Source organism: Ambystoma mexicanum, chromosome 8, assembly GCF_040938575.1.
Source record: "Ambystoma mexicanum isolate Mex_15411 chromosome 8, UKY_AmexF1_1, whole genome shotgun sequence".
Taxonomy (NCBI): Eukaryota; Metazoa; Chordata; class Amphibia; order Caudata; family Ambystomatidae; genus Ambystoma; species Ambystoma mexicanum.
In genome coordinates, this window is record NC_090929.1 from 228,170,899 (window position 1) to 228,196,409 (window position 25,511).

At 49.1% G+C, this 25,511-nt stretch overlaps 1 protein-coding gene across 5 annotated transcripts in view; it reads right to left on the reverse strand.

Moving 5' to 3' along the window:
• RABGAP1 (RAB GTPase activating protein 1) overlaps nt 1–25,511 on the reverse strand; it is a 3,038,993-nt gene that overhangs the window by 117,553 nt on the left and 2,895,929 nt on the right. For 3 of the 5 annotated variants that reach the window (XM_069609642.1, XM_069609641.1, XM_069609643.1), the window contains one exon: nt 20,024–20,122. In XM_069609642.1, coding sequence (XP_069465743.1) covers nt 20,024–20,122 — 99 coding nt within the window. The remainder of the gene's footprint in view (nt 1–20,023; nt 20,123–25,511) is intronic. The other 2 variants (XM_069609645.1, XM_069609644.1) reach the window with 1 other exon arrangement.

Here is a 25,511-nt window from a genome sequence, read left to right on the forward strand (position 1 = left end):
TCCCATATGAATTACAGCACTGAAAATGCAATTTCTAGGATATCTTTCCCTGTATTTAGTTTTTTTTTCCTTAGCAGACATTTATTAGGACCCCATTTCTCTTTTGGCTGAAGGCAATGATGAACATCTGATACCTGCGTGGAAACATTGGACAACTATGCTCCATCACCTCCAGGATTACTAAAGCAAGGACCTAGGCTCATATCCAACAAATCCAGCAGGTCCAAGCCTGTGTAGACAATGTACTGCTGTACGATGCCTGAAACTGCCATGGAGTTGTGGACAGACTCCCCGCTAGTGATTCTGCAGAACCGGAAGGACTTTAGCTAAAGTAATCTCGACCACCTTCCAGGTTAGATCACACCAGAACTGTGTCCTCTTCACCCATGAACAGAAACAACGGACATCTGGGTAACTGAATATGGGTTTTGTCCTCGCGTAGCTGGGACAAAGTTGCTGCAAGGTCTAGGAAGAGGAATTCTCGAATGTTCTGCAGTTGGGAGAACAAAAGAGTATATAGATGCTGTGCCTGGAAGGCAGTTGAGGCTCGATTAGGTAGGGCTGGAGATGTTGTTACACTGTTTCTTGACTTGCAAGTTAATAAAAAAATATCATCTCTGGTTGCCATCATCAGAATAAAATAGTGTCTGATTTCTTCCACAGAGCCTCTTCTACTTTGGTGACATTACCTGCCACAAAGTAGGAAAGATGAAAATTGGGTTAGACACGGGAGAGAGACTCATCTGAAACAAAGTGTAACAATGCGTTCAGACGGTAATAAATCTATTTTATAAATTAAAGTTACTCACCGTAGTAACTAGAGTACTCATAGTCCATAGTCCCGTTTCCTCCATACTTGTGAGTGTCCCCCCCAACATGGGAACGGTACTGGAACCTTTGGCAATGAAAAATTGAGTATAGCATGCAGGGACGCAGCATTGGGCATGGGAACACCCCGCCGAGGCCCCGTCCTCCGGTGCCTCACCTCAGTCCCCTTTGAACACATCGGACACTTAGATAGCTGGCTCCTTTTAGTACATATTAGCCCTTGGCATACTAGCGGGGGAAGGTTGGTGGGAAGTATGGAGGAAAGGGGACTATGGACTAGGAATACTCTAGTCACTACGGTGAGTAACTTTAAATTACTCATATGTCCAGTCCCCTTTCCTCCATCCTTGTGGGTGATTCCACCGAACAAGAACACATGGTGGAGTTGTGACAACCTGCCTCATATCTAGAATGAAGCCAAAAAGGTTCTTCCGAACCGCCTGACTAAACTCTGCATCGCGCCTGGAGCTGCCTACAGAAGGGCGACAGAGTGGACAAAGTAGTTGCCTTGGTGATGACATCCCAAGAAGCATGTCTCTGAAACGCAACGGCCAAGGCCTTGGCTCTGACCGCATGTGCATAAATGTCCCCAGGAAGAGGTTTGCCCATGGCCGTGTACATCAAAATGGCCTGAATCAACCAACTGGTGATGGAAGCCTGAGAGCTGGGGGGGGAGCCCCCAAAAGTCACAAACAATGCCTTGCACTTCCTGAAGGATTTCATCAGAGAGAGAAAACTTGAGAACCATCTAGAGTCCAAGGAATGTAGGGCCATTTCTGCCTCCGACTGTAGGTTCGGGAAGAAGACCGGAAAGCAGATCTCTTGATTCAGATGCAACGGAGAGACCACCTTGGGTGAGTACGCAGGATTTCGTTGTGAAACGTGGTGAAGGGCTTGCACGAAGATGCCTGCAGCTCACTAACCCTGCGCGCAGAGGTGAGAGCCACCAATAAAACCATTTTTATCACCAGATGGATGTCCACGGAGGCCATCGGCTGGAAAGGCTTGTGTTGCAAAGCTACAAGAACTACATTGAGGTCCCAGACCGGATGCAGCCAGAGGAAAAAGCCTAAACAACCCCTTAGGTGGGCCTTAACCACCGGGTTGACTGCTGAAAACACAAGGGCTAAGGGGAATTTTTGTAAGCCCCAATAGCCACGTGCAGCAAGTATCCACCTGAACTCCAGAGCGAGCCAGGTGTGCTGAAAAGGCTAGTACGTCATCCAGAGGACAGGTAAAAGGGTCCAGACCTTTGTTGCAAGCCCAACGGCAGAACCTAATCCATTTGCTATTATACTGGGCAGAGTCGAAAGCCTCCTGGCCTGCTGAATGATGTTCTAGTTGTCATCTGAAAATTGAGCATGCTGTCGCCTCAGCTGATCAGGAACCAGGCCACCAGGGTCAGTTTGACCGGGTCCGGATGTTCCTCTGCCCCGCCTTGCTGCATCAGGAAACCCTGGCTGGGGATCGGAAGATGGACAGGATCCCGGGAGCACAACTGCAGCAGATCCGAACCTGCAGACGGTCCGTTGGAGCAGAGGGTTGGCGGGAACGCATAACACCAGCGGCCGTGCCAACAGATCAGCAGTGACCCCCCCCAACCTGCTCATGAGGCAAACTCGCAGCACTTGGCATTCAGCGGAGAAGCAAACAAATCCAGGTCCACAAACCCCCAACACTGGAACTGTGGCAACAAAAAGTTACTGTGCAGCTCCCACTTGTAGGTGTTGAACCCCAAGCGACTCAGCTGATCTGCATCTGCACTGCTGTCCCCCGGCAGGCGGACTGCCGAAATCTAAATCCCCTTTGTAAGGGCCCATTCCCAGATTGAAACCGTCTCCATGCAGCAGAGGGGGGAATGGGTGCCACCCTGCGTGTTCAGGTAAAACATTGTAGAAGAATTGTCTGTCCTGAGCAGAATAAACTTGTGCCTGATTAGGGGAAAACATGCCTTGAGGGTCAGGCCCACTGCCCTGAGCTCGAGCAGCTTGATATGTAGGAGGGCTTTCGTCCTAGACCTTGCTCCATGAATCACAAAGCCCTCCAGAGTAGTCCCCCAGACCAAAAGAGAGGAGTCGGTCGTCACCACCAAGGTAGGCTCCGGTCGGTTGAAGGGGGCTCCCACTGAAGCATTGCCCGCCATCAGCCACCAGCGAAGGTTGGGCAGATGCAGCAGCGGTATAGGGATCCTGTTCGACTGAGACCCCCATCTCCTGATCCCAATTGGCCGTCAGGTACAGATGGAGACGCCTCATCTTTAGAAGGACGTGCTGTACAGTGAGTACGCAGGAGGCCATCAGGCCCAGAATGTGCTGGAACCACTATGCCGAAGTGGTTGAGTTGGACAGAAAGTGTTCCACCGCCTTGCAGAGGGACATAGGCCTCTCGTATATGGGGCACACCGGCTGACCGGTAGTGTTCCACTGCACCCCTAGGAAGACCAGTTCCTGAGACGGGCATAACTGCGATTTCCTCTGGTTGAGGGAAAACCCCAGCTGATGAAGGGTATCCGCCAATCGCACAACCCCACCCTCACCAACCAGACGTCCAGATAAGGGTTTAGTTGGTGACCCTCCATACATAGAAGGCCTGCCACTGCATTCATCAACTTTGTAAAGACACGAGGGGCCGAGTTCAGGTCAAAGGGCAGCACTTTGTACTGGAAGTGGTACGACAATCGTGAACCACAGAAACCTCCGATGCAGTTGATATGTGTGTACATGCTGGTCCCCTGCACACAGCGACTCAGTTATGTGTGCGGGAGTAATCATCTTGAAGCGTTCCAGCGGTAAAGACAGATTTAGAAATGACAGGTCCAGGACTACCCTCAGGCCAGACTGGTTGTTCTTGGGTACTGCAGAAATCCTGGAATAGTAACTTAAGTCCCTGTCTTCAAGAGGAACCAGTTTGATCGCCTGCATCTCCAAGAGCGAAAAAAACTCCTGTAAAACAGCCGGGGACCTGATCTGACAAAGAGGAGGAGAGGAAGGTAGAGGTAAAGGAAGAGGAAGACTGAAGCCTGTGGAGACTACGGATATGATCCACAGGCTGCCGAAAAAAATGCTTCCAGGTTTCATGGAACTGAGCCAAACGGCCCACCAGCGGCGAGCTGTTTTCCCCAAGCTTTAAGTCACTGCTTCTTGGTGACAAAAACAGGGGCAGAAAAGGGAGAGCAGAAAAACTCTTGCAACATCCTCTGCTGCTTCCTCCTGTTGTTGCTGGGCGACCTGTCAGACCTCCGTTTACCCCTGTCTCAGAATCCCTTGAAGCTGGAGAAAAACTCAGTCCTACCCTAGGATTGAGGGAAGGATTTCTGACCTGTTTAGTCAAGATGGCCAAGGACTTGGCGGTTTGATTTGAGTTTTTTTCTTTGTTAATTCGTCATCGGTGGACAAATCAAAAAGGTCCATGTGTTCAAAGGGCAGATCAGATGAAAACTTTGTGGGGTGCATCTACGCCGTCCTTCTCATCTCGACCCCAAGGCACAGCCATCTGCTGGCTGTATCGCTAAGGGCCACCGAAGATTCCATGAGGTACTGTGCAATGGCCGGGCCATCTGTCAGACCGGCCTTGAAGGAGGCTTGCTTGCTTGTTCGAAGGGAGGTTGGGCCGAAATTCCCCAAGCTCCCGCCACAGCTTCTGGTTAGCCGCAGCCAAGAGCATCCGCTTTGGCTTAACACAGATGCAGCCCTGAGATGGAGTAACAGCGCTTTCTCAAGGACTCAAGGACCTTGTCCTCCTTGGAGAGGTAACTGGAGGCGGCTCCCGCAGAGGAAGACAACGGTTTAGGATACAATGAGGCCGCAGCCATCAGAGCAATAAAGCTGCATGTAGGAGGCCAGGAGGATTGGCTGCCCGTCCGTCAGCCTAAACCTGCTGTCCAACTTCTTGTTAATCTCTGTGTTGGCCCTGGGCTTCTACCAGACCTTCCGCACCACCTGCAGGTCATCTTTCTGGAGGGGAATGCAGGACCGGATCGTGGTGCGTTTGCCCAAGACCTCTGCTAGCAACCCCAACTCCTGGGGGTGTCCTCGGGAAGAGGAAACCCCAAAAACTCCACCAGGCCCTGCAGGCGGTCATGAAAGGCCTTAAAGGATGCTAATGGTTCATTTGTCCTGGGCGTCATCATCGCCATCGTCTGACCCCCCCCGCCCCACTTTTTTACAGACCGAGGGGAATCTGGGACACAGGTGCCAGCAGAGTTCCCCCCATACCCCAGGTCCGGCGCAAAGACCATGAGCCAAGCGAGGCCTCAGACATGAGAGCATACAGCTTAGGTCTTGCACACAAAGCAGAAGCGTCGCCCTCAGTGATCCCTCTGGTAGGCACTTAGCCCTGCGCCGGCATGCCGGTAGTCGTAATGACCGATTTATGTACGACCTCGGGCGAGCTCCGGTAGGCTGGGAGCTCTCGGCACCTGTGCCGGTAGCCGTGCTGGATCTAGCCAAGGACAGACTATTGGAGGTGGCACTAGACGATCCCCCTTAACCCCTGGGGGAGAGGAAGAGGACGAGCCTGATCGTCCTTCCGAGGACAGCCTGGTAGAATTGAATTGAATTATTTATATAGCACCTATACACAATGTGTTTCAAAGCGCTTCAAGGTAGTGAGGGGACAAGGGAGAATACAGTGACATTCTTATAAGTTCTTGATACATTAAGAATGTGAAATTAACTATTGTACTGGGCCTGGTGACATATCAGATAGTGCAAGAGCCTTTGAAAGTGATAAGGAGGGGAGAGGGGTGGGAAGGAGAATGAGACAGACAAGCGGCTACCTTTCTAGGCCTGATAGCAATTTTGGTAGGGCCTGTGTTTAACAAGAGGTGGAGGGGGGCGGGGGGCAGAAGAACAAAACAAGCAACCATCATATCAGGACTGACTGCAATTCAGATAGTGCTGGAAGGGGAGAGAGAGAAAAAAAAACAAGCAACGGGGGCAGAAAGAGACAAAAAATCTGGTATCATACAGGTCAGGCGATATTTCTGATAGAGTAAGTGCTAAGGATACAGTGAAGGGAGGGGGAGGAGGAGAGAAAAGGGGACAGCAAGAAGAGGGATACAAATAAGCCGACATCAAGCAAACAACAGGGGGGGGCGAGCTAGAACAGGCAAGCGTACAGGCAACCAGGTAGAGTTAGAGATAAAAGGATAAGAAGAGAGGCAAGGATAGAAAATAAAGATGATTGCAACTAAGCTAAATGCATGAAAACAAAGCCACATTTGAACTAAGCTAAATGCATGAAAACACAGCTAAATTTGAAAAGCACTGAGATACAGAAGTTAGAGGCGGGTGTGAACACGCAGTGTAATCGGATGTGCAAACATAAGGGACAAGCAGAGAGGGGGGCTGAGGCAACGAGGGTGGAAGCGTGACCAGAGTAGGGGATGTACCCAAAGTTATGGAGGAGTGAATATGGAAGTCCAGATTTCAAGGTAGAGTGAGGTCGCAGCGTCAAGGAAGTTCAAAGTGCAGGGGTGACAAGAAAATACCTCAAGTAGCGTTCTGTTAGTGGGCAGGGAGCAGACAGGGGCCTTAGGTGGGGGGCCAGCTAAAGCCTGCCAGTCCCCCATAGGCCAGAATGAATAATAGCCAAGCCAATCACAGTACAGGCAGTGGTGGAGGAGGGCTCCAGGGACAGACAAAATAACACCGCAAAAAAGGCGACCATCTTCAAATTCTGCAAACACCAACAGGCGGCACGGCCCCAAGTAAGCAGCCAAGTTGATTACCTATGTGCAGGCCGCCCAAGTTGTAAAAAGGGCAACAGGGAGGCAATTCAGAGAGAAGTGTGCATTCTCTTACGCGCAGCTGACAAAATAAATGCTTTTTTTCCTCTCTCTTTTTTTCTAAAACATGCCAAATTCAACAAGCTCATTGACCGCCTATCTAAGAGGAGAGTGGGGAAAGCCAAGGCATCCAAGGAGGGCTGGAGCACAAACCACGTGCAGGGTCCAGGCAAGGGAGCAGGGAGACACGTCATTGTGGCTCCAGGAAGGAGGAGAATGCAGGCATGGACACAGCTTGGGAGCTGGTAGTCTGGAAGGCCTCCGTTCTGTCCCCGGACTGCCCGGAGGAGCCCCTGATGCCCTCGGATTGGGAGCCGGTAGCCTTAGAGACCGCAGGCCTGCCAGAACCTGAATCCGAGGAACTCTGATCTGTAGGAACCCTGAAGGAGTTTCCACGCTGTGGAGCCGTGCTGAACAGAGGGCCTACCTTGCCCTGATGGGAGGTCAATGAGACAAAGTCCTTAAGGTGGGGCGGAGGAGAAGTATAGACGATCTCCCTCGACCGCGACAAATGATTCTTCTATGCGCAGTGACCGAGAGCACTGTAGGCCGAACTTGAGTCCCAGCAGTGGTCTGTTTAAGTAACTCATGGTGGCGACAGTAAAGACAGACAAGTGATGACAGTTCAAGGGTGTTTATTGAACTTTATAATGGGTGAGATAAACGTCTAATCTAAACCTAAATCTAAGATGGGAGCAAGCTACAACTATCACACAATAAGGCAGTCCTAGTGGTGTCTTGTCAAATAAAAAGGGACTATACCAAAAAAAACTATTACCAATGCTTACTACTAAATTATAAAAAGAGTGTGGTATAATGTTCACCCGAAAAGAAAGAAGTGTTCACAAAATGATGGATGGAAAGGCTGCATCTCCCTTCCCCACGTTTGAAGCATGGGACAAGGCGTGACTCTCGAGCACAGCGCACTCCTTGGCCTAGTCAGCAAGAGGTTCACAGTTCAGTTCAACAATGTCAAAAACCTTCAGAAGCCAAGTCTCCTTCTTGCAAAAAGTCTCTTGCATTAGAAGGCCTGTGGTGTTTCACAAAGACAAACAAAAGTTCTCTCAGTGATCTTGCACCTTGGGCGATTGTTCTTCGCCCCCAGGATCTCCCTACCCTGGGCTCAGATCCTGCTCACAGTTGGGGCCTTCCTCGGTCAGGTTCACTACAGCCTTTCTTTAACACAGTTCATGCATTTCTAATACAGTTATAATGTATTTCTCATTCTCATCAGAAAGCAGGATTTTCTTTCACTTAGCTTTCTTTCAGCATCCCTCTGTCGGGTTCACACTTGCCTTATTTCACAGTTCACAATCTTATCGGAAAGCGGGTTTCCCTCCCCTGGCTTTCCTCTGGCAACGGGTCAGAGACTTTCGATTGTACAAGGAATTTGACATAACCCTTGTAGGACCACTCTGCCACATTACGCCCCCTTTTCTAGGGCCTTCTGGTTCTTTAGTTTCAAAAACAGATCACGGTCAGAGTCTTCTGAATGAACGCCCACGTGGCACGGGACCCCTCTGCACCTAGACCTCAACCGGGCGTTCAAAATGTTGCTATTTGCAACCTTGGCCTCAATACAGTTCAATTTGCTATCAGCTTCCTCCGACTCACTGGCTGTGCTGAACCAATTGGCTTCTTTGTTCTTTAGAGTCAAGGATAATACAACGTTAGCTAGCTTGCCTCTCTGCCCGAGTTATCAATGCAGGATGCCCCCGTGTACCATTGACATTCGCTGATCTGTAGGCCAGCTGTAACTCCAGGTCTTATGTTTTCCCTTTCAGAGGCTTTGTGGGTCTGAGTTGACAAGGGCAATTCCCCCTTTGTCATCCTTCCAGGTCTCACTGCCTTTCTTCTCTGTGTGAACTGCTGGTTCGGTGTAGCTGCCTCCTTGTGCATTTGAAGATAAAGGGCCGTTGGGTGTGCGTGATTATTGTCAATTGCCTGACTCTGCCTGACCCGTGTGTTGGCACATGTCAGGTAAACGGCTCTGGTGCTAGTCCGTCGTTTGTTACAGTTTAAAAAAGTGTTCATGCGGGAAAAGGCGGGGGTAGAGCTTTCAAATTTCCTACAGGGTAGGATGGAGAAAAGGTGTTACAGGGAAGGGGATACCGCGTCTCAACCCTCGGGGTCCCACTTCTACTCCCTGAAGACCCCTCGCCCAGGTGATCCTCCCTCACTGGTCCATCTGCAGCAACTGGATCAATTAGCGATGGCCATGTCCTGGCCGCCTGGACGACAGATCTCCAGGGACTAGCGGGTGAGACACCTTCAGGTTTCTCACGTCGGGCACCAAGCACTCAAGACAGAATGCATGGGTGTCCGAGGCCGTGAATGAACGGTCGCATGAGGCACACCTCGTGAAGCCTCCTGCAGTCGACATACCCTGGGGAGGCGAGGCACTGAAGGGAAGTGTGTTAGGCAGAATCCTGTGCAGTGCCCTTAGGGACCACTACACACAATTAAGACTACAGGTGGTAATACAAGTTTTACCTTTGGTACACGCCTGTACTACTATGTTAAAGTGGTAGCAGTAGTGGAGCAGCCAGGCTTATCTCAAGAGTATACGAGCAGTAGCAGAGATTACACAAAGGGACCACAATTACTGTGACTCAAGCAAACGCTGACTCAAGGTTTCAGGTAAAAAAAATATAAGTACATTTATTTGTAAACCATTTGTTATCAACACAACACTTCTATTAATTCAAAAACCACACGTAAAATACACTACAACTAACCAATTCACTTTGTACGGTATTAATCAAGGTAAGTACCCTGTGTTTGAATGGACCGGTTTTATGAAACAAGACACGTCACCGTGAATACGATTGCGATCACTTTTTGACAGTTCGGTCTACTAAATAAACGTGTATCCGCGGCAAGAAAATGCTACCGGGGTAAACACACACTTAGCACCTGAGATACCCAGAGAGAGTTGGGGCAAAAACCCTAGGCAATATTTCAGTTAGGCAGACAGAATCGAAGAACACTCAGACAGGAATTCAAGAGTCAAAGTGCTGGAGCCAGTGTCAAGGGGAACCGGGTTCCTGTCGAGGATCACACAGTCGGACAGTTCACGATTCATCGTAGCCAAGAGTACTTTGATATTGTCAATGTTCGGAAGCAAAAGTTATAAGAAGGAGTGTAGATCAAAGACTAGCCTTGGAGGAAGAGGGATTCACCCAAATCCCTCAAGCAGGACACAGTACCTTTCTCAAATGATGAAGCTGGTGCCATGGCAGTTGTTCCTGGTAGTTTCCTGCAGACCCACGATTCCTGGAGCTTCGACACAAAGGACGACGATGAGGGGGGTCTGCACCACGCAGGGAAGAGGACGGCGACAGCGACGATGAATAAAAGGTGTGCTCCTTAAAAAGAACAGGAGAGGCTCTTCAGATGGCTATCCGGACCACTATATCAGTGTGCAGCGATTTCGACCCCGAAGAGGAGCCTCTGGCTGTAAATGATGAGCTGGTTATCCCCACCAAGCTCAAGGGAAGAAGACTCCAGACTGGATCTCCTCGGTGGCGTTGAAGGGTAGATAGCTCAGGACTGCAGCAGGGCTTCACCGGGATGGGATAGTTGCAGCAGTCGACCTCTCCTCCGCTTCTCTTCGGTTCCTTGTAGTTCCAGTGGTGACTCTCTGACTTCCAACCCAAGAGACCAGCCTTTTATGTGAAAATCCCCCATTCACACAACCTGGCTGTCAATCACACAGCAGGGGGGTTTGTCCAGCCCAGACAACCACCTCAGCCAATCATGAAAAAGTGCGCCTTGGGTTTCCTAGGATACCCTGTGCAAGGGGTGACTACACCCCTCCCTCACATTCAGCCCACCTAGACACCCAGGCGCCTAGAGGAGGGCTTCTTAGCAGAAGCCCTCCAAAAGACAGTTAACAAAGAAGGCAAACCTGTGTTGCTGCACACAGTAAAACACAAGAAGGAGTTTGACAAAAAGAAATGGCGAATAAACTGCACCGGAGCAAAAGAAAAAGTATTTGGTCAAGCAGGTTTAAGTTCAAGGCTAATATAATAGCCTAAAACAATACCACGTTTATATAGTATAATCGCGGTAGAAAAGTTAGGGTAGATACCACTGCCACCAGCCAAGTCTAAATGTTAAAAGAGCGAAACAATGCTCTAGGAGGTACAGATAACAAGGGCTAAGGATTAACCCTTTCCAGTACTCCATGTAAGATGGGGTGTACTGGATCTGTGGTTAAATGACTAAGTAAAGTTAATGGCAACTTTACCCTTTTCTGGGGGACAGTAGTCGGCCTCAGAAATGGAGTCAGTGGGATGTCTAAAAGACAACCTGGTGTCACGGCACTGAAGGTGCTGTGTAACACACAAAAGAAGGGGGCTACTGAAGTGGTGTACTCCAGAGTCCAAAATCACAAAAACAGATGAAATACACATGGCAAAACACAGGTAAGAGTGGGAAAAAGAGGTACACTTTTACCAAGTGGAAAAATAAACTCCAGAAATCCAGCAAAGCTGCTGGGGGACTCACTAGGTAAGGGAAATTAGCCATAGAATGAGGATTCTACCTAACAAAGTGAAATAAGAAATGATCAAACAAACGGGGAGCAAGCAGAAAGCTAAAAAAGTCGCAGCGCTGGCGGCCAGGTCCGACACTGTTTGTGCAGAAAAAAAGACTGAGGCGAGGCACCGGAGGGTGGGGCCACGGCAGGGCGCTCCCACGCCTGAGGCTGCTTCCCGCGCTATACTAAATTTAAAGGGGAAGCTCAATTTTTTGCTGCCAAAGGTTCCGGTACCATCCCCATATTGGGGGAATCCCACAAGGATGGAGGAAAGGGGATGGAACGTATGAGTATAGGTAATGTATTGAACAAAATAATGCCTAAAATATGCTAGCCTAAAATCACCTAGATGTTAAATATAAGAACTGCAAAATAAATTCTGATTTTATTGTAGAAAAAGAGGTGCTTTAGGAGAGAATTCAAACTTTTGAATGTGATGAAAGGAACCTAACGAAAAAAGTCATGCGTCAATCAAGGGTACATATTCTTGTACCCCAACACATTCGGAGAGGTCAATGACTGGGAAGAAATATGTACAAAAAAATAACTTAAAAGAAATCCACAGGGTCCCAAGATGGCTGCCAGGGTGAGGAGACGCAAATGAGTCGCTCTCCACCCGGGCCGCCGGCAGAAACATACGCAATGCTGCGCAAATAACAGCTGGGAGGTCGGAGCAACAGCGCCCCCCGTAATCCCCGGCGAAGCTAATCCGTGAGTTTGGACTCACGATCGGGGCCTAGGGGCGATGCGGGAGCGCGAGACGTGTGTCGGCCCCTCCCCCACCAGGCACAGAATCAGCGGCTGCCAGCCGTCGGACGAGGTGAGAGGCGGCCCGCCCGCAACAAGGGATGATCGTGAGGCGGGTTGCGGGGGGTGCGCACCCCCCCCGGTGGTGAGGCAGGCAGGCCTGGCTACGCGGATCCGCTTGCACGGAGGATCGCGAGGTGACCCTTCCCCCGCCCTGGAGACGGCAAGTGAGGGGCCATAAGGGGAATCCTCAGCGGGACACGAGCGAATAAGGAAGGCACCATCAGCCCGCAGGGGGTCCCCCCAGCCCATCCCAAAGATTGACGATGACGGGAAGGGAAATAAAGCCTGGCAGAAGCGCCAGCAATTGTGGCAGCATATTGTACAAGCAGTCCACTTCTGGACAGGAGAAGGCCAACACAGCAACACCTACGGAGGTGAGGAGGTGGGCCCCCCCACCCCTACCCCTACCCGAAGCATACCTATCCCTAGCAGAACAAAAGACTGCAGGCCCCCCTCTTCCCACGGAAGGCAGAGGAGGGGCGGGGGGTGAGAACTACCCACCGGCAGCGGAGAGGAAGGTTGGGGGACATAAGGGGACTCAAAGGGAGGGCTCCATCAGCTACCACACTACAGAGAACGAGGGACCACCTCCAGGTCAGGCGCGTTCCCCCCGCACCCAGCAGGACCAACTGCGAAAGAAAGGAGGGCAGGCTCTCCCCACAGCAGAGCTTCCCACTGAGGTTTCGGGGAAGGGGTGAAGGAGCCCTAGACGCGATACCGCCTCTGGGAACAGAAGCAGCGAGAAGCATATGAGAAAAGGGGCCCTTGAGAAGACCCACAGTAAGCAGGAGGTGGGTCACGGCAGAGGGTAATTTTGACCAGAACATCCAGTCCTAGGATCTGTTCTAGGCAACCCCCCCTACGCACGTCAAAGAGAAGACAGCAGTGGTGGTGCCGAAGGAGAGCAGTCGCAAGGCAGCAATCATGTCCAAGGCCAAGGGAAAGGGGGCACAGCACAACAGCCCCCACAGAACTCAAAGCAGGACGCCGATATCATACAAATGTGGTCCGCAGACACCGCAACACAACTAAAGGAAAGGGCCAGGAGGGCAGGCAAGGCAAAACTATCGGCCCATTGCCACAACAACGGCTACCATCAAGAGATGGCATGCAAACATGGTTCATGGAGCTACAAGAAAAGTTCATGGCTACGGTGCAAGAACAATTTGCATCAATGAAGGCTGACATGAAACAGGTGGTCCAAGACCTGAAGGTGGAGGTGTCAAAGCTAGAGGAAAGAACAGACATACTAGAAAGATTGGTCCAAGGCATGGAAGAAGATGCACAACAGATTAGCGAAGCACAGGAATGCCTCACGAGTCTGGCACATAATCTAGAAATCCAATGTGAAGACTTGGAGAACCGCTCCAGAAGGTCTAATATTTGCATAAAAATCATGGCGGAGACCGTTCTAGATAAAGATCTCAAGATGTCGGTGAAAGAGGTTTTCAGGGACATCCTGGAAGCACAGGATACGGAAGAAATCTGGATAGACAGAGTGAACAGGGTGGGCCCAAAGAGATCTGGCGCACCAGGGGAAAGACCGCGGGACGTCCTGGTAGCCCTCTCGTCATACACGCAAAAAGAACATATCCTAAGGAGGGCAAGAGAGATGGACCACATGAGGATGAATGGACAAGACATTCAATTATATCAAGACTTAGCTCTGGTGACAATGCAAAAGAGGAGGGTGATGGCCCCGCTGATAAAAGCATTAGTGGCGAGACAAATCCGCTACAAGTGGACCTTCCCCTTTGGGCTTCTGTTCACATGGGATGGTAAACAGAGAAGGGTGACCACGTTTGAAGAAGGTGTCAGCATAATGGAACTCCAGGCAGGAGAGGATGAAGAAGTGGATCAAAAAACAAGGGGAGAACATCTGAGAAGGCCGAGAGGATGGGAAACGGTTAAACAAAGGAAGAAAAGCATAGGGAAGGAGGACCGCAGGATGTCGCCATAACAGAAAGGGTGAGGGCATGGCCAGCACCATAAAGATTCCGTGGGCACCCAGCAAAGGCAACCATTCGGGGGTCCGGGAGGAGGAACGTCAGAAGCTGCGCGAGACATTGGAGAAGGCGGCCCGGGGAGCAACTCCGGACTTCGAACCCGGTAAGAACGGTCCAAAATGTGGGTTTTAGGATTCCCCGCAAAGTTCCCCCCCGAGTTTAAGGAGGGCAGGGAGCGATGGGCGTAACGCCCTAGCATCCTTAGGAACCCTTGCCCTGCTCGGGGGAAAGTTGTTTGGTTCATTACTCTCCTGCCTTTGCGGAGCGTTTCATATCCAAGGCGCCAAGGCCTGGAATGCGTTGCCGGCTACTTTGCGTAAGACCGGGGACTTATTCACGTTTCAGAAACACAAAGACCCATCTCTTCCATTAGTACAATCTTTCACTGGTAGCCTGCCTTCATCTGTCTCTCGGCGCCTGGATGCCTACGGGCTTTGCCGCGGTATAAGAAAAATAACATAACATAACATTGTTGTTGGTTGATGGGCATTGTTCAGGGGAGGGGGAGGGGGGTGAGGTTGCATGAAGGAAGGTGAACGCAGTAAGGAGGGGGAACCTAAGGCAATGGACCTGGACATGATACCATGGGGAAGATACACATCCTGACATATAACCTCAGGGGACTTAATCACCCTACGAAGAGGGTAAAATTTGAGAAGTTGCTTAAGAGGTAAAAAGCAGATGTACTGTTACTTCAAGAAACACACATCAGAGCCCGGGACAAACAGAAGGCACGCATATGGGGTTACAAGATATGGGCACAGGCGAATGCATCTGAAAAAAGAGCAGGAGTGCTAATAGCAATAAAGGAGGGTGGAGAAGCCAGACTAAGAGCACAGATAAAGAGGGGAGATTCGCATTCGCTAATGCAGTAATAGAGGGACATTGAATTACCCTGGCATCAATATATGCCCCCAATGTAGGACAAGAAGGCTTTCTAAAGGATACGCTAGGGAAACTTGAAGACTTTGCTAAGAGAGAAGTGATCCTGGGGGGTACCTCAATATGGCATGGCACCCACAACTTGATAGAAGCTTGGGTTATCCGCGAGGGCAAGGGGCACCGTCGAAACGCCTCAAGCAGCAGATGGATGTAACGCTCACCTGGTTCCCACGGAGGCGCGGCGTCGAAGGCGCAGAACTCTGAAGATGGACAGGAAGGGCCCCTCTATTCTGGCTTCCCTGGCTCGTTGGATACCCTCCTTAGGGTTTGGAAGGATGAGCTCTCCATCCTGCTTCTGATGCAGGGGCGCGTTGAAACCCAGTTACTTCACTGGATTGAGGATTGATGGGAGTTCAGGTAAGCTTGACTGTTCAGGTAAGGCGCTGTAAAAGTTCTGTTCAAAAGTTCAAGCTTAATAATAATGTTCGTTGTCTAATTGCAGCAAGCGCTAATGCTTATGTCTTTTTCCCCTTAGGGGCCGGGGTTCGGAGTGCCGGAGATATGGCGCCGACCCGAAGTGAAACAGTTCTGGATGAGCGCTCAGGTAATGTCTTTGCATTCGCTCATTCAATGTCTTTGTCTTTTTTCCCCCATAGGGGCCGGGGTCGGAGATGCCAGGAAGCGGCAGGACCCGAAATGCAGTGGGAATAATCCAACAGGTAAGACTTAAAAGGAAACTGAGCTTTCCTTATTCCTTTTCTCCCTCTCACCTTTGTTCTTGTCTTTTTTCCTCTAGGCGCCGGGGCGTAGCTGAATCCGGAAGATCGCTGCTGAAGATGGAAGCGCCTTGCAAAGGTGAGTAAAATGCAGCGCTGCAGCGATCGAAACAAAATGCCTTTAAAATGATGTCTTCCTTTTCAGGGCCGTTGGAGAAATGACTCCGGGATGCAGATTTAGCAGGTAAGGGCTTTTCTTCTCCTATTCTCTTCCTTTCTCCCCTTGCAGGTGTTCCAGGGTGCTGGCAGGCGTGGCTGAAGTCAGGATGCAGGAGCTGACACGGTGAGCGTCCAGCTGCTAGGTGCAGAACAACGCGAACCACGTTTGGCTGTTCGGGTGGGGTTTAAATAGCCTTGGAAGAAGTTCCTGGTATGTATCCTTCCACCAATCAGGTATGTATCCTTCCCCGACCACACCCGGGTGGTGAAGTAGTCCTACAGGTAAAGTAGTCCCATTCAGGCCTCAAGAGGGCCTGGATGAAGCAGCAAGGTCTGCATCAGGTAAGTGTGCACCCAAGCACTTAAACACATATCCTCTTCTATGAGCCTGGCGCCTAAGGCGCCAGGACTGGGGTCCGCTATGAGCCTGGTGCCTAAGGCGCCAGGACTGAGTCCAAAGGGCCCCGACTTGGGCCCGCTGAGACTTCCCTGGGGAAAATGATGTCTGCCTCTGGGGTTGCTGGGCCCGGCCTGGCTCCTTGGAGGTAGGCATCATGACAATGGAACAGTTAGCTCTATGCGATGTGTGGAGGGAGCTTAAGGGGGATCAGAGGGGATATACGTACTTCTCGCATGTCCATACTTCATGTCAAGAATAGACTACATCTGGGCATCAGTGGGTATCCTGGGGAAGATCCAGGGGATGGAAAAGGGGTCGATATTGTCAGACCATGCTTCCTTGTGGCTGGAGGTGAATCTACCTGGGAAGACAAATGGGCTATGGAAGTGGAGGCTACCCCAAGACCTAATTCAAGATCCGGTAGCAGGAGAGTCAATCAGGGAGATGGTAGCAAAATATTTCAAGCAAAACGACACAGGGGAGGTCTCCCTGGGGACAGTGTGGGAGGCGTTTAAAGCTGTAATCAGGGGAAAACTGATAGCATTGAGGGCTTCAAAGGACAAACAGAGGTATCGCTGGGAAAGGGAGCTAGAAACAACAATATCGAACATCCAAGAGAAAATCTTGATACAGCCTACAAGGGCATTAAAAAAATCGTTAAGACATACACAGGGTCAAATAGAAATGCTACGCACCAAAGGCGCAGAGAGAGAGCACTGCTATATCTCAAACAAAGATATTACATTAAGGCCAATAAGGCGGATAGATTGTTAGCTACACAACTCCGAGCAAAACAAAAGGAGATGATGATTAAATGCATACGAAACACGCAGGGGAGCTACTGACGCGCACACAAGACATGCGGGATGCATTCAGAGATTTCTACCAAAATCTTTACTCCACAGATACCCCAGATGGTGACGCACAAGACGCATACCTACAGACCCTATCCATCGCACAAATAACGGAGGCGGACAGAATAGCCCTGGAGAGCCCGATCAGGGAGGAGGAAGTGAAAAAGGCTATAGCTGACCTCCCGATGAATAAAGCACCTGGCCCAGATGGCTTCACGGCCCCCTTCTATAAAAAGTACACAGACATTCTGTCCCCCTTTCTAACCAGGCTCCTGAATACCTTTAAGGAGAGCGGCAATGTAACCCCAACAATGAATGAGGCGAAGGTGCTAGTCTTCCACAAAGCCGGGAAAGACCCAACATCCCCTGCGTCGTACTGGCCAATAACCATGATAAATTTAGACGCAAAGATATACACTAAGGTCCTGGCAGCAAGATTATCTCCACTTCTCACCAGCCTGATAAACCTAGATCAATCTGGCTTTATCTCGAGTAGACAAACACATGACAATATTAGGCGACTCACACACCTAGTGGAAAAAACGGGGTTCTCACACACTCCCGCGATCTTGCTATCAGTGGATGCGGAGAAAGCATTTGACCGGGTGGAATGGTCAATGCTTTTTAAGATCTTAAACTGTATGGGTTTTGGGGAACAATTTATAGCAATAATTAGAGCCAACTATAACACTCCAACAAGCAGAATAGCCATCAACGGCAAGGTCACAGGAAAGGTACCTATCTCAAGGGGAACGAAACAGGGATGCCCACTCTCCCCGCTATTGTATGCGATTTTCTTAGAACCTCTCCTATTGAAGATAAGAGTCCAACGATATTAAGGGGATTGAAATGGCGGGAATGCAACACAAGGTGATTGCCTATGTGGACAACATGTTAATAGCACTTCAAGATCCGGGGAGGACACTGGCGGCAGTGGTCGGGAGTTAGAAATGTACTGGGCTATCTCTGGACTTAAAATAAATAGGAAAAAAATCAGAAATTCTGATACTGGCGGGTGATCAGGAAGCATTAGAAAGGGAGGCATTAGCACTTGATCTGAAGATAGCAGAAGATGGGATTAGGTACCTGGGAATAAGGCTGACACAAAAGGTAGGGCAGTTATATGAAATGAACTACCCCCAGCTACTAACAAACATAGGCAGAGACCTGGAAAGATGGAACCCATTGATGATATCCTGGTCGGGTAGAATACAATCAGTTAACATGACCATCCTTCCAAGGATACTATACTTTTTACAGGCGCTCCCGGTAGGGGTATCTAGATCATTCTTCAAAGCACTGTCCAAGGTGGTAACGTCGTTCATATGGAAAAGAAAGCCCCCGAGGGTAGCCAGGGCGGTCCTTACAGCACCGACCCGGGAGGGGGGGGATGGCCCTCCCCCACTTTCAAAAATACTATCAGGCGGCGCAATTAAGGGTGGTATGGGACTGGATGGGGGAGGATCCGCAAACAATATGGGCAAAACAAGATAGGGCAATTTCCAGAACAACTCTGGTGGAATTGCTGTGGAAACCGAAACAACACAGACACCCCAATCTGGGGATAAGTGAAATCATGAAGACCACAATGGAGGCATGGGACAACCAAACATGTAGGGGTATAATGACCACGGAGGTAGGCCCTTTTACACCCATCTGCAGGAACCCACAATTCCACCAGGAATGGAACGAGGGGCCTTTGAGAAATGGGAGGAGGCGGGATATACAGAAATTGGGGAAATGTTCCAGGACAAAGAGGTTAGATAATGTGAGGCCTGCAAATCCCTCCTACACCTCAATAAGGGAGATAAATATAAATATAAGCAACGCAGACATTGGCTAAGGACGCCAGAAATAACAAGGGCAGCCACGAGAAATCTCACACCGTTCGAAACCTATCTCACCTCAAACTCAGCGGGAAGAAATGGGTCTCAACACTATACTCCTTCATAAACACCCAGGACGAGGAAATAAAATGGACATATATGATTAAATGGGGGAATACCCTGGGGGAGGAACCAACAACACAACAGTGGAGGGACTTGTCGGCATGGATTCCCAAAATGACCCGCTCAGCACAGACAAGGGAAATGTGGATCAAAATAGTAACCCAATGGCACTATACCCAGAAAGGCTGCACACAATGTTCCCCCAAACATCAAATCGGTGCTGGAGAGGGTGCGAAGAAGTGGGAACATGGAGACACACGTGGTGGGAATGTAAAGGGGTCAAACCATTCTGGGAGGAGGTAAAGGTGGAGATGGGGAAAATGTTCCCAGAGGTAGAGCAACTGGGGGAAAGGGTATGGTTATGCTCTTTTCAGTGTTTGCATATGTGGAATGAAAGACCACACAGCCAAGAACTATAATACGTCACAATGGAGAAGCTTCATTGGCCTGCTCATAGCGGCATGGACAATTGCCCAATACTGGAAAAGGAAAGGCACCCCAATGACTTACACATGGCTTCACAAGGTATGGGCCCAAATGGCAATGGAAAAAGTGACCCACACAATCCAAGGCACGGGTGATGCATTTGCAAAAGAATGGGGAATGGTCCAAGACTACTTACAGTCAGACTTTATCGAACAGTGGTGTCCCCATAATATCAAAATAACTGATATTTTCAGCGGATAGAAAGAACCCCTACAGACTGACGATAATGCCCCGGGGTGAGGGAAGGGGGAGGTTGATACTGTTGAATGTACTGTTTGCATTTGAAAATAATAAACAAAAATAAAAAAATAAATCCAACTAGTAACTTAGTTATATTTAGGCCGATATATCAGCAAGCTTTCAAGCAAACTTTGTTTTTAATTTTTTCAAACTGAACTATATACACCTATGCATGCAACGTTTTGAATTATTTCAGCAGCAGTTTATTGATGCTTTATTTAAACACTCCTGTTTAAATATGTCATGAGAAATATTTTAAGTATTGAATGGCTCATAAATAAAAATTTACAGTATTAACATACCTGTTTGTAATCCCCAATTATAGAGCTGTTTTTCTTAATTTCTGACTCTGCTTTGTCTAGTTCTCGACGACACATTTCTTTAAGCTGCAGGAAAAAGACCTTTAATAATTTAACAGTAAAATAACATGAATTTGAAAAGTAATCATCAAAAATAGACACACTCTGGTTTTTTACATTAAGCAATGCCTTGCTTAATCAGAGATGATTGGTTCTAAATACAAATAAAGGACATCATAAATAAGCATTTGTTAAATGTTCAAACACCCATATCGCATCCTGGATTCAAGCCTCTACTTTCTTTGCTTTCAAAAGGCAAGACACAAGTTAAGTGTCACCATTTTGCGGACTGTGCACAAAACAATGGAAGCGTGGGAAATAGTTGTCACATGAGATGGCATGGGCCACCGCAAAGTTGAAACTAAACTCATCGGTATGGTCCAGGGTTACTCCTTACTTGGCCCTCCAGATCTTTTGCACCACACCTCATATGGCCCTTCCCCACTCACTCTGCTGGCTAGCGTCAATGGGAGTTGTAGTTCAAAACATCTAAAAGGGCAATTATCCCATAAATAAAGCAGGGGTTTTAACTGTGCCAGAAAACAGGGATAGAGTTATCAATACTATCACTGTGGCTCTCTTTTGGATCATGTTCCTCATTCCTTCCCTCTCTTAGTTAATTCAGAACAAACTCCTGGGCAAAACAGTTACATTTTATCTTGACCCAATTAATTGTACAGCTTCTCAATTTGGATGACTAAGACTCTCTGATTCAAACCCTGTTCTTTCCTCTGCTCCACCACAGTAGGAATACTATTTCCACCTACCTTGTAAAGGTATTCCGGGGCTTTCTCTTCCTTCCTAGGTTTTCCTGCTTTTATCCCCAGGGGGGCAGAAAGCCCTCCTGATGTTTGTCTGCGACATCTGCTCCATCTTTGCCCCTTACCACTTATTCCTTGCCCTCCTCTACTTTCTTCTGGTGCTTTTCCTCTTCCTCAAGGTTCCATTGATATTCTGACTACTCTACATGGGGTTTCTCCTCCTCTCCTTACCTCTCATTCACCTTCTTTTTCACCCACATCCTACTGTCTACTTCCCCTTGTCTCCCACTGTGCTCCTTCTCTCCACCTCCTCACCTCCTCACCTCCTCTCCTCCTCGTCACTCACTCTCCTATCCACTGTATGGAACGCATGGTGGCATAAGTAAGACGGACCCAAGTGACCACCGTTCAAGGGTGTTTATTGAATTTTTGCTAGGATGTCATAAACACCTATCTAAACCTAAATCTACAGATGGGAGCAAGCTACAACCATCAAATCATAATAATGCAGTCCTAGTGGAGTCTTGTCAAATTAAATGGGCCTATGCTAAAAAACCTATTGCTAACCAATACCACTAAGTTACAAAATAACGTGGGGTAGTGTTCATGAAAAGGAAAAGTGTTCACAAAATAATATGTCGGGGGTGCTCGGGCCGTTGGCCTCCCTTCCCCATGTTTTCAGCACGGGGCAAGGCGGTCACTCGAGCAAAACACTCACTCTGGTTTCTGCGGCACAAGGATACAGTTCCATTTTCCCAGTTCAGGACCTTCTGTGTCCAAGTCTCTTTACTTCTGCCAGTCTCTTGATGTGGAGGGCCTTCTGTACCAGAAACAACACATAAATGTTATCTTCAACATTCAACTTGTTCACCCTGGATCCCCACCACCGGGCTCAGATCTTTTTCATAAGCACGAAAGTTCAACGTTGGATCCCCCTCTGCCGGGCTCAGATCCCTTTTCACATACAAAGTTCAATTAGTCCCCCTCAGCCAGGCTCGAACCAATTTGGATGTACTTTAAACAATTGAAGACTTCTGAATGTGCACAGGGTTTAGCTTGACCCGTTGCATGACCACTTCGATCTGAATATTTCTCTCACACTCAGCATCCGTTGGATACCTAACAGAGACACTGTCATGATTCAACGTTTCCGCCCCTTTTGAACTGCTTGGAGGGTCCGACGCCGCCGTTTACTGGAAGATTGCGATCTAGGGCTTGTTTACGGCATCATCATTTAAGCGTCGCTCAGTCCATGTGTCAACGGTCGGTTCTGGTCAGCCGTGCTCAGCGCATTCTTTTGTGCCTTCTCTCCGTTCCTTCCTGGTAGCACCGCCCCTGGGTTGTGCGGCTGCTTTTCCTTGTGTCTGCTGGCTTTGCTTCCCTTGGCCGCTAACCTTACCTGTACTTCCTGCTTGTTGCTGCCTGCTATCCTGTGCTTCCTGACTTCGCACTCTTCTTACAGAGCGCCGTTTCTTGGACCGTACTCCTCTGCTTCGCTACCCTCCTGGCTGCGTGGTTGTTGACCTCTCCAGCTCAACGGATTCTGCAAGAACTACTTACCTTTTGTGTTCCTTCCTGGCTACTGTTTGGTATTACTACACCTGGACTATTCTTCTCTGGATTTGATAACCGCTTAAGAACACTTGGAACCATTGTTACGGTCTACCTTGGCTTGGGCAGTAGCCCCCGTGCTAGCCTGTTTGGCCCCTGGGCCAACAGTGTGGCGTCAGGGGAGACTCGCACCTTTCTCCACGAAACACAGACTACAAAAAAGAAGGAGGAATCACCCACAAAGAAGAAGACAACAAAGACTAAAGAGCCTTAATCCTCTGATAATGACACTTTCGAATCAGCACCCACGTGGTGCCGGAACCCACTGTGTAGGTTATCTTTTCTTCGTTTCCCAAAGTTCAGCTACAAAGTTAAACTATTTCTTTTGGCTTTCAATTGTATTTGCATCACATTTCCCTAACGCTTCACACACGTTCTATTTACACAATATTGTGCTTGCAACCTTGGTTCAAAACACAAGCTGGTATGGTATCAGTCTCTCTGATTCACCGGCTGTGCTTTCTTTGCGGACACCCCTTTATTGTAGGAGCCAAGGACAGTACACTGCGGCAATCGCTCCTCCCTGCCTTGGTTATCGACGCAGGAGAGCCCTCAGTACCTTCTACACACTGTGCAGGTTTGATCAGCCTTAGTTCCTGGTCTTCGGTTTCTTACTTTCCAAGGTTCATGAAAGTAACAGTCTTTATAGGTCAAGGGTGCTTCCTCTCCAGTCTCACCGTCTTTCTCCTTGTATTAAACTGCCTTCTTGGAACTACTGTTACCTCATGTGTTTTGCCTCACTCCGAGTGTTCTTTCGTGCTCTGCCTTTTATCCATGTGGGGAAGTGTGATGGAAGTCAGGTGTGTGTAATGATCCATAATTGTCTGACCTTGCCTGACCAGGGTGTTGGTACATGTCAGGTATACGGCTCTGGCGTAAGTCGATTGTCGTTCACGGTGAACTGTCCGAGAGAAAGTGTTTGTGTCAGGAAAGGAGCAGGGGTTGAGTACCCAGGTATCCTACCTGGTAGGATGGGGAAAAAATGTTACAAGGAAGGGGATACCGCATCCCACCTTCTGGTGTCCTACTTCCACTCCCTGAAAACCACTCATCCAGGTGATCTTCCAGCACTGGTCCACCCCCAGGAACTGGATCCAAAAGCGATGGGCGTGTCCTGGCCACCTGGATGACAGATCCCCGGGACTAGCGGGTGAGACACCTTCAGGTTTCTCACACCACCTCCTCAGCTGTGCTGTTACATCTTTATATCTTTCCCTCTGTGTCCTCCTACCTTCCTCTCCATCTGATTGCTGCGGTGCATTATCTCCCTGGCACTCGAATTGCCTGCTCCTTGCGCACTCTGCCTTCTAAAACCCACATCTCTCCTTTGCCAGGAGCCTCTTACAAAAGCCAACAAGAATAGAACCAGCCATCTAATTGTGTGTCTGAAGTCAGGTGTGTGAGTCGTGCATGCATGTTTCAGGATTAGGAAGACCCTGGGTGAACTACCACTTTGGGTGGTGAATTGAATTGCGAAGTTGACTGCACCGCATATCCCACTCACCAAAGGCAGGAAGTCCCCAACTGTCAGTGGCCCTCACTCGTAAAACTCCCTCTGAAGGCTGCTAGATTCCCACTTTGGTAATTCTTCCCTGTATGGCTTCCTGCTCTCCTCCTAAGGAACCCAGCAAACTGATATGCACAGGATCTGGGACATTGTCCATGAGCAGTGCCTGCAAGCTCATCTTCGACAAACAGGATTCTCCATATGTAGAATGAGTAAGCAGACCGCTCGTTCCCTGCTCCCTTTCTGTTTGCTTTCCTTCTAGTGCATGTGATTCCCAGAGGGCAATGAGGCAAGGGGTGTGTAAAGACTGGAGGGGGGTATCTGTACTCCTGCCATCTATATGGCAGAGTAGAAGCACAGAGCATCCCAGCCAAGATTCTCTATATGGTAAACGTGGAGAGCAATCAAGGCTTAGCTCTCAGGAGGTGATGCAGGCTGGTTCTTAAGTATAGTGTAGTCCCCAAGCACCCACAAAGGAATGTCCATAAAATACATTAGTGATAACAGTTCTTTATATAAATAGGCTCAAGTTATGTACACAATCACAATAACACACTTTGTGCTCATGTTAATCTAAAATGGCTAATATATACAGTTTCTATGTGGTACCACCATTACTCTTTGATTCCATTAAAATCCATCACCTGTACTCAGTTCAAATGTCATACAGATCAGTTAATAAAGTGAACCTACAAGGAGGAAAGCAGGTTGGTTAAACAGGCAGAATACTGGCCCCTATTACTAGACACAGTTCTGTGTGAGGATCCCCCCACCTGGGAAACATGTAAAATAAAGATATAAAAGAAGTCCAGTCCATATATTGTTTATCAGAGTCGTAGCTCCTTCTATAATTGTTCTACCAGCCCAATATACCTGGTATTGTAGATTTCTTCGATGGGTCGTCGACAGATCCTTCTTGAGTGACCCCCTTTAAGGCAGGAGTCACGGGTAGTCGATAGTCCTCGAAGAAGGTGAACCTTGGCGTCAAGAGTCGTCGAAGAAAAGGTTTGATGGCATTGAGGCAGCAACTTTGGTCCTGGCGGTGCTCGTCGACGATCGGTCGTGGACGTCCTGCGAAGACTATAGTTTGTTGCCGCAAAGAGTCACTGAAGAACTTTGTTGGCCCATCAAGGGCATCGGGTCGTCAGCGGATTCGCGTCGGCGGCCTCGACTTTCTATGGCGGTACAAAGCAGTCGGCGCTGCGGGCGAGAAAGTCCTTGGATTCAATGGTTCTTAGGCAATAGAGCGTTGTGGCTCCGGTCATCGGCGGCACAGCGTCAAGCTGTCCCCGCTTCTGGGCAACACTGCTTCGACGGGCCTCCATCGGTTACGTCGGTCTTCCGAACCCTGGTCAACGACGGTGGACGGAACGTCCGGGTGCCTTACTTCGGATTCTTTGGCAGTCCCCGTGTCCGGTCGACAGTCTTTCGAAGGCGTGCTTACAGGGCGCTTTGGCGAAGGTTTAGCGGTCTGCACAATGTTCTCTCGTAGCTCGGGGAGAGGTCTCCTAGCCAGGTCCTCTCTCGGATCAGTCCTAAAAAAACTCGACAG